Source organism: Ascaphus truei, chromosome 18, assembly GCF_040206685.1.
Source record: "Ascaphus truei isolate aAscTru1 chromosome 18, aAscTru1.hap1, whole genome shotgun sequence".
Taxonomy (NCBI): domain Eukaryota; kingdom Metazoa; phylum Chordata; class Amphibia; order Anura; family Ascaphidae; genus Ascaphus; species Ascaphus truei.
Genome location: NC_134500.1, coordinates 7,958,422 through 7,970,998, shown reverse-complemented (window position 1 = coordinate 7,970,998; position 12,577 = coordinate 7,958,422). Strand labels below are relative to the sequence as shown.

General features: G+C 45.8%; 1 protein-coding gene across 2 annotated transcripts; it reads left to right on the top strand.

Annotated features, from left to right (window-relative positions):
• The first annotated feature begins 79 nt into the window (after positions 1 to 79).
• On the top strand, positions 80 to 12,577 carry SLC51B (SLC51 subunit beta). Of its 2 annotated transcripts, none has more exons than XM_075575322.1 (4): positions 80 to 257; positions 8,464 to 8,591; positions 10,488 to 10,578; positions 10,964 to 12,577. In XM_075575322.1, the coding sequence occupies exons 2-4, from the start codon at positions 8,495 to 8,497 to the stop codon at positions 11,178 to 11,180; spliced, it is 405 nt and encodes a 134-aa protein (XP_075431437.1). In that variant the 5' UTR covers positions 80 to 257; positions 8,464 to 8,494; the 3' UTR covers positions 11,181 to 12,577. The 2 variants fall into 2 exon arrangements, with proteins under 2 accessions (XP_075431437.1, XP_075431436.1); XM_075575321.1 differs by lacking the exon at positions 80 to 257 and adding an exon at positions 3,325 to 3,650.

The following is a 12,577-nucleotide window of genomic DNA, read 5'->3' as shown; positions in this document are numbered from 1 at the left end:
AGCGCACGTCGCCCTGGCCCCATAACAGCGAGAGGGTTCAAACCAGTTTTTGTCTCGTGGGGATAGGCTGGTTACAATGTAACCAAACTCCTGGGGTCAAAGACACTACAGGAATCAAAAAGTAATGACGTGCTGATAAGCCGGGTTATATGCCAAGGGCACAGGCCATTCTCCCCAGGTGATAAAAACACAGGGGGACTCACTGCCACCGTACCAAGAAGTCCTTGCCTGCCCGTGCCTGCCGAAGTGCCCTGAAGGTAAATACTGCACTGGTTTATTACTCGGCATTTCAGGGGTACAACCTGGCAGCCTAGAGACCTGGGGTGTGTGGGATACAAGGATTTTGGTGCACAGGGCTGTCACCCCTCTACTCTCACTGATTTGGAGTCAGGCTCGCTCACTTATAGCAGAGATAGTTTGAGACTGTAGTGGAGTCTCACGCATAGAAGTCATGTACAGTAGTAACACAGGAGCGAGAGGGGGTAGGGGGTAGGATACCTTTCTGTTTTGTTCTTTGATACACCTGGCTGTTGGAACCAGTTTTGTAGCCTGGACGCTTTCCTATATACAGTATTGTATGTATGTATTTATAAAATGTTTTACCAGCAAGGAATCAAATGAAGAGTTATGTCTGCACACCAAAATATGTATAATAAAAGCAATATACTTGCGATTAGAGGTACCGGTGCTCCGTGGTGCAGGGAAAAAACCTGTCTGGTGTAATTTCAAAGTATATGAACAGAGTGGAGGATCCAGGGACTGACTGGCCAGTCACTTGAGAAAGAGCTTTGTACAGCTCGAAACGTTGTGTGTGCCTAGAATAAATCTATTTTCTACAAATCCGTAGTGCCCTGGACCCTCCACTCTGTTCATTTACCAGCAAGTAATACATTGAGAGTTATCTCTCGTTTTCAAGTATGTCCTGGGCACAGAGTTATGGTAACAATACATGATTACAAATACACGGTTACATTAGGTGAACAGGGTTATATACATTATGTATAAAGACATTGCATGAACAGTTAAGATAAAACACAGGTTGTGTGTGTGTGTGTGTGTGTATATATATATATATATATATATATATATATATATATATATATATTATAAAAAGTATTTTAATAATATTATAAATATATATAGTGTGTGTCTGTGTGTATGTATGTAGATAGATAGATAGTAGATAGATATACATTTATTATTCCAGTATATGCAGCATACGTTTTTTTTAATGAAGACGACACAGATAGAATACAGAATATTGTTTCAGGACAGAAGAATAATATACCGCAACAAACACGTTCTAACAGTCATTTGCAGTTCTATGAAATGTTGTCCAGTTCTGACTGTAACAGGGAAGAATAATAGTCAAACAATGTTTCAGAATGAAAGGTTTATTAAATGGGTGAAGCAGTTGGATGCTCTCAATGTGTCACATTGTACAACAAACCTGATTTAATATTCCATACAGTATCAGTGTTGATACTTAAAAACAGAACATGTAGAGGAACGTAGATTGGTAGATTGCGCAGCTGTAATCAAGGTGACGGGCGCCTGCAAAGTGTCTGTGTCATTTAACTCTTCACCTGCCTATTATCTCTATGGGAACATTTTCCTGTTCTAGGTAAAAGTGCCATTTAAAATAGGAGAGTTTGTGCTCAATTTCTGGGGAATTCAGCGGGGACCAGCGAAAAAATTGATTACAAATTCGATTTTATTATCAGGATATCAGCGTCTTCTCTGCCCAGGGCTGTTTGTATTTATTTCTAACAGAGGATCAAAGCGGTTTGTACAGAACACATCCACCGTGCGGGAGACATAGAAATACTACCCTAAGAATACACATACTGGTTGTTTTACAAAACCTCTTTGGTCTATTCCGATTCTGGGGAATTGTTACACGTAACCCTTAGTAATTCCTCTCGCTGTCAGCGGCAGGCCCCACGCGGTTCAACAACACAGATAAAAACAAGCCCCTGAGTACTTGAAACGGAGGGTTTGATGTTCTGTTTTGTATTGATTTGATACGTTGCTTCACTTTCCCCTTTCACCTCCTGATCGCGCGATACACGGGGAATTCTGCCGCTGTTTCCTATATAACAAAAACTGTTGGTGCAAAAATCATTTTCATTTTTTTTAAAGCAGAAATACTACTTTCCCCCTTTTATTTGTCCTTTTTTTTTTTCTTATTTGTATATGTAAGCGTGTGACAATGTATAATTCTACATTCTTACCTTAGCTGGCAATCGTTTGGTGCTCCTGTTCTAAATCTGTGATTGTGTGCCTAACGAAATGGCCGCCTTCTGACTGTGCTGCAGTCTGACATGCAAGATTATATTACCAAGTGTAACACATTATTGTTATAGCTTTCAGAGTAATAGACAGTCTGCTGTTTGGAACAAAGCAACAGATATGTTTGTGATACTTTGTTGCCAAAGGTCGGAGCTTAAAAAAGGGGCGTGTCAGAGCCTGTTTCAAAAAGAAGAACTGGATGTGACTTTCTAACTGGTTGCTGTAGCACAGAAAGGATGATCAGTACATTAAAAAAAAATCATTAAAATTGGCATTAGGAGTTTAAAAAAATGCAGACAGTATTATCTAATACTAACAAACTGATTTATTAAATAAAACAACATAGGATTTGTCACGTGTTGCTGATTTAACTCCTTTGCTGCCATAAGGCTCAGTTCATCGGAGGGGTTATAATGTATGTGTATTTATGTATTTATGTATGTCTTTATTTATATGGTTCCATTCATGTATTTATTTATTTATAAGTATGTGTTACCAGGAAGTAATACATTGAGAGTTACCTCTCGTTTTCAAGTATGTCCTGGGCATAGTTAATATGACAAATAATACATGGTTACAAATACAGTTACATAAATGAACAGGGTATACATTATATACAAGACATAGCGCTGCACTGCCGTTACACACGTGACAATCATATAAATAACACATAATACAAATAACACATAATGGGAATACGTGCTTCAGACATAAATGTAACATTTAGGAAAATGAGTCTCTGCTCTGTAGAGCTTACAATCTAATTGATTAGAAGGAAGACCGTACAGAGACAGTAGGAGGGTGTTCTGGTAAGTGCGTCTGCAGGGGGCCATGGTGTGTGTATGAGGTGTTAATTATCAGCCACGGAGATACTCATATGCTTCCTTAAGCAGGTGTGTTTCATGGTGGGTCTTAAAGGTGGATAGAGAGGATGCAAGTCGGGTACTGAGGGGAAGGGCATTCCAGAGGTGTGGGGCAATGTGGATTCTCTTGCCTCTCCCTTGGTATCAGCACAGCACTCTCTTGTAATCATTTGAATTGAAAACACACCTACAGTAAAGAAGACGGTTCACAACGGTGTGCTTTTAACCCATTCAGTGCTGGAAGGTTACCGAACTCCTCCTCATCGCGGTGTTCATTGCCACAGCCCATGTGGGAGTTCCCGGTCCCTGGAGAGCGTGGGGTGAAAGTCTCCTTGTCCGTTCACCTCGGGGTGTGTTTGCTGGGATTAGCTGGCGGAATGACACATATACAGAGAGAACGGGTGGGTCACACCGCCTGACCTGAGGGACAGACAGCCTGGGACATTCCAGGAGCTGAGAGGGAGCAGAGGGAGGCACGCGAGAGATCTCTGCAAGGTGAGCTCGGTGCGGGGAAAGCCCTCACTCAGAGGAGCCATTGCACTTGGGCTCTGCAGGCTCACATGGACAAGTATATTCACATGGACACATATATTCACATGGACACGTATATTCACATGGACACGTATATTCACATGGACACGTATATTCACATGGACACGTATATTCACATGGACACGTATATTCACATGGACACGTATATTCACATGGACACGTATATTCACATGGACACGTATATTCACATGGACCCGTATATTCACATGGACCCGTATATTCACATGGACACGTATATTCACATGGACACGTATATTCACATGGACACGTATGCTCACATGGACACGTATGCTCACATGGACCCGTATGCTCACATGGACACGTATATTCACATGGACACGTATATTCACATGGACACGTATATTCACATGGACACGTATATTCACATGGACCCGTATATTCACATGGACACGTATATTCACAGGGATCCGTTTCTCTGGCAAGTGTCAGCAACTTTTCAAGGATTTCCTACCAGATTATTAGGGAGATTAGGTTTCTGGTTAGGCTGATTTATTAGGATTAAGATGAGATGTTGGGGTAAGGCTGGCGGGTTAGGCTGGGATGTAAGGGCAAGGCTGGCATGTTAGGGTTAGGCTGGCATGTTAGGGTAAGGGTTAGATTTACAGTTAGGGTTAGGCTGGCATGTTAGGGTTAGGCTGGCATATTAGGGTTAGATTTACAGTTAGGGTTAGGCTGGCATGTTAGGGTTAGATTTACAGTTAGGGGTAGGCTGGCATGTTAGGTTAAGGGTTATTCTGGCATGTTAGGTTAAGGGTTAGGGTGGCATGTTAGGTTAGGGGTTAGGCTGGCATGTTAGGTTAAGGGTTAGGCTGACATGTTAGGGTTAGGCTGGCATGTTAGGGTTAGATTTACAGTTAGGGTTAGGCTGGCATGTTAGGTTAAGGGTTAGGCTGGCATGTTATGGTTAGGCTGGCATGTTAGGGTTAGGCTGGCATGTTATGGTTAGGCTGGCATGTTACGGTTAGACTGGCATGTTAGGGTTAGGCTGGCATGTTAGGGTTAGGCTGGCATGTTAGGGTTAGGCTGGCATGTTAGGGTTAGGCTGGCATGTTAGGGTTAGGCTGGCATGTTAGGGTTAGGCTGGCATGTAAGGGTTAGGCTGGTATGTTAGGGTTAGGCTGGCATGTTAGGGTTAGGCTGGCATGCTAGGGTTAGGCTGGCATGCTAGGGTAAGGGTTAGGCTGGCATGTTAGGGTTAGGCTGGCATGTTAGGGTTAGGCTGGCATGTTAGGCTTAGGCTGGCATGTTAGGCTTAGGCTGGCATGTTAGGCTTAGGCTGGCATGTTAGGCTTAGGCTGGCATGTTAGGGTTAGGCTGGCATATTAGGGTTAGATTGGAATATAGAGGGCTGAAGGAGAAGCTCAGTGAGTAAAGACACTGACTTTGATAACAATCCCACTGAGTGTGAATCATGATTCCCGGATCAATTCAGCTCCTTGTGACCATGGGCGAGTCACCTTATCTCCCCTATCTCTACCAAAATCATAGATTGTAAGCTCTGCGGGGCAGGGACTGTCTGTAACACGCCTATGTGCTGCGTACTGTGCGCTATGCTGTAACTGTGACACTTTGTGAGTGCCATTGGGAGAAAAGTGCTGTATGAAATAAAGTTATCATTATATTAGGTTAAGGGATAGGCTGAGCAAAGTATTTTATTTATTCTGCTGCCGATGAAATAAGACTGAACAAGCCCCTTATAGTCCCGCCGCGCCAGGTAAATTGCCTCTACCTTATTTGTTTTTGTAAACATGTTGAGGTTAATTCAGCTAAAACAGAAAACCTTAAGCATTTAACCATTTCAGTGCCACATAAATTTTAACCACATCTCTTAAGTGATTACACACGTGGGGTCCTTATGTACAGTGCCGCGGGCATTATTGGCACTACATAAAAAACAACAGTGTTTAAATGACTATTTGAGCATCTGGTATATTATATGAGGAGGTTATTTTTAACAGTTTTCAGCATCACCTCTGCCTGAAATCGTCTTCATTTGTGCATCCAAATATCCCAAGACCATTTCTTTTATATTTACAAACTTACAGTTCCACTTTCTTTGGAAGAAAATGGGATTGATTTGGGAAGTGATCTCCCTTACTGACTTTAGAGCAAAACTCTAGTTTTAACCAAATGTTATAAAATCGGTTTAGAATGGGAAATCAGGACCACTACGGTTTTCTAAGGCACTTTAGCACTGCTCTGCGTTATCAGACTGATCCATTCCCAGCTATACACTTAGGCTGCGCTTATAGTTATGGCTACTGCGACGTTGCGCAGCGCCATAGTAAGTACATGCAGTCTGTTGCGGGTGCCCATAGTGGGCGCGACGGCAGACGTCACGTGGTCGTGATCGCTGGTAGTCAAAGGATTTTGACTTCTTCAGCGATCGCCGCGTGACGTCAGCGCCATGTGAGCGGTTCAGCCAATGAGGGCGAACCGCTCACAGCCACGCCTCCCCCTTGCCGCCCGGTCACCCTCTCTTGTATCCTGTACTATATGCAGGAATCGCTATTACAACGGCGACGGCTGACGTCACATGGTTGCGTCGCGTAGCCCTTACTATAAACGCAGCCTAAGGAAGGACAATGTTCACATTAGCACAAGACATAGACAACAGTATCAATGTGTAGCACAGGGGTGGGCAACTCCAGTCCTCATGGGCCACCAGCAGGTCGGGTTTTAATGATATCCCTGCTTCAGCACAGGTGGCTCAGTCAAAGACTGAGCCACTGATTGAGCCACCTGTGCTGAAGCAAGGATATCCCTAATACCTGGCCTGCTGGTGGCCCTTGAGGACTGGCGTTGGCCACCCCCGGTGTAGTGTATAACGTAACCTTTGGAGTTCCAGAAAAGAAAGTATCAGTCACGATCAGTGTGGCAAGACCAGTAAAATTAATCTGCAGGTGAGCGACCGACGGGACAGACCTCTGCTCTGAGATGATGCAACGCCAGTGGGTACAGATAGGCAACGGGGCATTAGGGGTCAAGTAGAGGAAATGCGTTAATATCATGTGTTTGCAGTTACATGGCTAAGATTCCAACTGCAACCGCAATACAAGGTAGCACAGGCTCGTAGGGTTGTCTCTCAGGGGACACACATGTCCTGTTTGCTAGAAGATTGGTACTGAGAGATACATCTTCACCCTGTGTCTAAGAAGCAAAGTATCAAAGTACTTTTTAACCTCTTTGCCCCATTAGGGAGGAGTAACCCAACGCCAGTTATAATGGGATGTATATAACTTATTTAATGTGGGGTTGAAACCTATTCCAGCTTCACATTGCAAAGGCAGTATATCCAACCTCACACTGACAGGACCCAAAAGGTAGAAACAGCTGTCTGTGAGTAGGGTTACTGGCTCTGCACTTCTGTAACCCAGGCTGGGCTGAAAAGCTGTGTAATATGGCAGGCAGACGCTTATAGGGATCCCATGTTAAAAGGGACATGAACCAAAAGGTGACACTGTGCTCATTTGAATGTTATTACCCAGAATCCCTGGCTGCAGTGGAAGCAGTGTATGCTAAGGCCAGGTTCCCAGTGGCCGCTGCGGCGCACGTTATGGCGTGTGCGCCACACACCCCAGCACAGGCCTCTAAGGGGCAGACCCCAGTGGCCGTATGTGTGTGGCTGCGCAAAGCGCGATGACACGTACGCTGGCAGGGAAGACAAGAATTTTTCCGTGCCGCAATCACGTGGTCGGCGCGCAGCCAATGGCAGGGCAGATATGCCCCGTCATGGCCACGCCCCCTCGCCATGAAAAAAGCTTGTTACATTAGAATACATTAAAAATGTCTTTCAAATTGTTCTATTTGTTTAAATGCTACAAGTATTTTCCCATAGAACCCAACTGATTTATTTAAAAAAAACACACGTCGGATGTTGCTTGTGAACTGCAGCTTTAACATTATAAAAGAATCTGCGAGCACACAAATTCCTTAGTGAAACTAATTATACGTACACATTCCTCGTATTTCTGTGAGTCGCACACTCAGCACCGCTTCAGCAGAGAGCCCAGTTTAGACTGAAGCAGGTATTATACTTTCTTGCTAATTGGAGAACTGGTAATGAGCTCAGAACCTGACAGGACGGGCCAGACACCTCCAAATAACTACTTAGTAAAACAGAACCAGCTGAGCTAAGACCTGCCCCGACAACGCAATGTATCAGTAACACGATCATTCAATAACTTAATGGAGTATGCAGCTAGGAATAAGATTGGCTGCTGACATTTGTCACAGAGGCATGCAAAAAGACAATGTGTATATATATATCTTCCGGACTTTCATATTAAATGTATCTAACAGGGTAACAGAGTAACAGGGTAACAGGGTAACAGGGTAACAGAGTAACAGAGTAACAGAGTAACAGAGTAACAGAGTACAGAGCGGTGTAGCACACTATTTAGCAGGCTAGCATTGCTCTGCAGTCAGTGAGAATCTGTTCTGTCCTTTAGCACCTGCTGCATTTTTGTATCAAGGTACTGTCTGTAGATGCTTTTGATGGAAGCTTATAAGGGAGACTAGAGCCAGCTCAGACCTGCTATTTTTAAACTGCTTTTTTGCTGAGCATAATACAAATAATGATAAATGTTTCTGTGGTATTTCACCCACCCAAAGCTGCAGCAAAGGTTACGTTGATGTCTGGTGTCCTTTGTATCTCAATTACAACTGTAAGACTTTAATAAAGATGCCCCAGTATATCTGTGTAATGTCCCCGGTATTTTGTGTTGTTCTGCAGAGTCGCCTAAAGCAAAGTGGGATCTTTAAACATGGCCGATATGAGCCAGCACAGCGAGATCGGATCCACCCCCTCCGAGGCCCAGAAGAAAATGGAGAGAGCCGTGTGGTTTTTCCGCACGGGAGACCGTAAGTTACCGAGATGGGGACTGTGCCCATGAGATAAGTGAAAAACCCACATCCAACATTGATAGAACAAACGTTTGGGGCTCTGACAGCAGGCAAATCCATGGGGATAACTTGCAGGTCGTTGGAAATATATCACCGTTCTTCTCGTATTAAGCTCTATTTATCCTTGAAATTGTTATGGTTTGAGCGCCACATGCTGCTTCTTTGTCTAGTCACTTGTGACATGGCTCTTAGCCCTCGGGCATGGTCAGCGCTTAGGCGCTGACCAGCGCTCAGGCGCGCTCTCGCTTACCAGTGAGCCCCTGCAGCCACAATGAGAGCGGCTTTAGCAGGGGCTTGCGCACGCTTCCGCAAGCGCGCGGAAGCATAGGTCTTAGGCCCCGGACATGTTTGCTGCGTGCTTGCGGAAGCGTGCTGATGCGCGCTCCCGCTCAGCACTGAGCCCCTACAGCCGCAATTAGAGCGTCTTTAGTAGGGGCTCACCTGCGCTTCCGCGCGCTTGCGGAAGCGCGGGTCTTGGGGGAATGTAAAATTCCCCCGCTTGCCGGCGAGACAGGCCAGTCACGTGAGCGGTTCGCCCAATGAGGGTGAACCAGCTCTGTGACGTCACTGGCCCGCCCCCGGCCAGTGACGCGCCCGCCCCCTGACGGCTGCTGAGAGCGCTTGCGGTAAGCAACCGCAAGGCCAGGGAAAGCACCCGCTTTCCCTGCACCTCAGCACGCCAGCAGGGACCATGGACTCGGCCTTAGAATAAATTTAGTTTCAAGCGCTCACGGGAGCGCAGGGCCGGTCACGTGAGTGGTTCGCCCAATGAGGGCGAACCAGCTCCGTGACGTATTGTATTGTATTGTATGTCTTTATTTATATAGCGCCATTAGTGTACATAGCGCTTCACAGTAGTAATACATGTGGTAATCAAATAAATAACAGATAATATAAATAACAGATCATGGGAATAAGTGCTTTAGACATAAACGTAACATTTCGGAAGAGGAGTCCCTGCCCCGAGGAGCTTACAGTCTAATTGGTAGGTAGGGAGAACGTACAGAGACAGTAGGAGGGAGTTCTGGTAAGTGCGTCTGCAGGGGGCCAAGCTTTATGTATCATGTGTTTAGAATATCCACAGTGCTATTCATATGCTTCTTTAAGCAAGTGTGTCTTAAGGTGGGTCTTAAAGGTGGATAGAGAGGGTGCTAGTCGGGTACTGAGGGGAAGGGCATTCCAGAGGTGTGGGGCAGTCAGTGAAAAAGGTTTAAGGCGGGAGAGGGCTTTAGATACAAAGGGGGTAGAAAGAAGACATCCTTGAGAAGAACGCAAGAGTCTGAATGGTGCATACCGAGAAATTAGAGATGAGATGTAAGGAGGGGCAGAAGAATGTAAAGCTTTAAAAGTGAGGAGGAGAATTGAGTGTGAGATACGGGATTTGATCGGAAGCCAGGAGAGGGATTTCAGCAGGGGAGACGCCGAGACAGATCTAGGAAAGAGTAGAGTGATTCTGGCAGCAGCATTTAGGATAGATTGTAGGGGAGACAGGTGAGAGGCAGGAAGGCCGGACAGCAGGAGGTTACAGTAATCAAGACGGGAGAGAATGAGGGCCTGAGTCAGAGTTTTAGCAGTCGAACAACAGAGGAAAGGGCGTATCTTTGTTATATTGCGGAGGAAAAAGCGACAAGTTTTAGAAATGTTTTGAATGTGAGGGGCGAATGTGAGAGAGGAGTCGAATGTGACGTCACTGGCCCGCCCCCCGACACGCCCCGGATGGCGCGCTAACCAAGGCCAGGGAAAGAACCCGCTTTCCCTCAGCCTCAGCGCGCCTCCGCACGGCTGCTGCAACCCTGGACGCAGCCTCACACTGGGGTACTTTGGGACATGGTGACACATTCTGTGTTCCCACAGTGACTTCCTGGAACTACGCTATCCTAGCCCTATGCTTTGCTGGACTCTTCCTGGGGCTCTTCCTTCTGGGTCGGAACATCCTGCTAAACAGGTGAGCGGCAGAATTCTACCATCCGGCAAGAATACCAGTTTTATTGTTTGTGATAATGCAACGGATACCATTTTAAATAGTGTAACATTGTATGATTTGGAAAAATGTAAACTCAAGGAACTTGACAATGGTCGAACTTCCACGAGTTGAAGTCGTGGAAATTCCACGGGTTTGGGATCAGTGTAACTCCCTCCGTGTGGAATAATTCAACACTCATGGTTTGTAATGATTTAAACCCAGCTGGTTGGAATGGTGTACATCCTGTTTTGCTATCATTTGAACTTCCTGCGTCCCATGAATATGAACCGCATGGTCCGTTGGTCTCTCCTTCCAGCAGGGGGGATTCCTCTCTATCACTCTGCTCATTTCTCCCCGTGTCTTGTAGGAAGCGGAAAATGATTGAGATGTATCAAAGGGATGCGGGCCCTGCACAGCCAGCTGTGGATGAGAAGAAGCAGGCCTTTGTGACCATGGAGAAGGACATCCCATCAACCGAGGACACTCTGCTAAAGAAGGAGCTGCAACCTGGGGCGATCGCAGTGCAGTGGAAGGACGGGAACGTCACCTCCCTCTACACAGAGCTGCCGGAGGAGGACGTATAGGAACCCAGGGACATATTTATTTCCATGACAGTGAAGCAGCATCCTGGGGACAAGTCCCTATAAACCACAATTATTAAGGATGTGGTGGACTGCAAAAACATTGACAAAAACCTTCCACATTTAAGGACGGCTCTATTCCGCAACCCACACGTCTCACCCCCCTCAGCCCGATCCTGATACCTAGACATGCAAGGCAGGCGTGGCCAACTCCAGCCCTCAAAGGCCACCAATAGGGCAGGTGGTCAGCACAGGTGGCTCAGTTATAATGACAACCACCTGTGCTGAAGCAGGGATATCCTGAAAACCTGATCTGTTGGTGGCCGTTGAGGACTGGAGTTGGCCACCCTTGGTCTAAGATTCAGGCCCATAGATTCTTGACGTGGTAATGCGAATGGTTGACATTTTGTTTTTGAGTTTCCCAATATGTGAGGTGCCCTTGTAATGGGGAGGAAGCTAAACGTGACGCACTGTATACACTCACTGACATGTTCACATGTACAATCCGGATATCTACAGTGTAAACACTGTGATGTGTGAGACACACTAAGCGGGGGAGTGTGGAGGAAACTGGAGCGAGCTTGATACCTAGAACACTAGTCAGACTCATCGAGTGTCAGTGAGGGTTGGCACACTCGATTCTGTGTCAGTGAGGGTTAGCACACTCGATTCTATGTCAGTGAAGGTTAGCACACTCGATTCTGTGTCAGTGAGGGTTAGCACACTCGATTCTGTGTCAGTGAAGGTTAGCACACTCGATTCTATGTCAGTGAGGGTTAGCACACTCGATTCTGTGTCAGTGAGGGTTAGCACGCTCGATTCTATGTCAGTGAAGGTTGGCACACTCAATTCTGGGTCAGTGAGGGTTAGCACACTCAATTCTGTGTCAGTGAGGGTTAGCACGCTCAATTCTGTGTCAGTGAGGGTTAGCACACTCAATTCTGTGTCAACTCCTATTCAAGTCAATGGGAGTTAATTCTGGATCTGGTGAATTAACCCGTACGCTTGGCGAATCGTATTATTACTACTACAGCAAAACACATATTTGGGCTTATACAAAAACAACCAATCATGGTGTATATGTAATTTAATATTTACACAGCTTGTTGTGACGGAAAATGTCACAGCGAAAGTGCAGCACATTTAATGGGAAGAGGTTTCAGTTCGCGTTACGGTTGTCAGTGATGTAGAGACCGCAGCGCCGGGGTTATCTCCGCGTTCATCTTTAGTAACGGACACGTCTGCCAATAGCAATGAGGCCTGTCAGGCCCCTCCGGTAACAAAGGGATCCTGAATCTCTGTATTAGCAGGAACGTGATGACGTGTGTAACATTCCCAGATCCAAATGAGGCTGCTGCAGGTTTGTTTTGTAATTAAACCTTGTTACAGTGGCATGACAA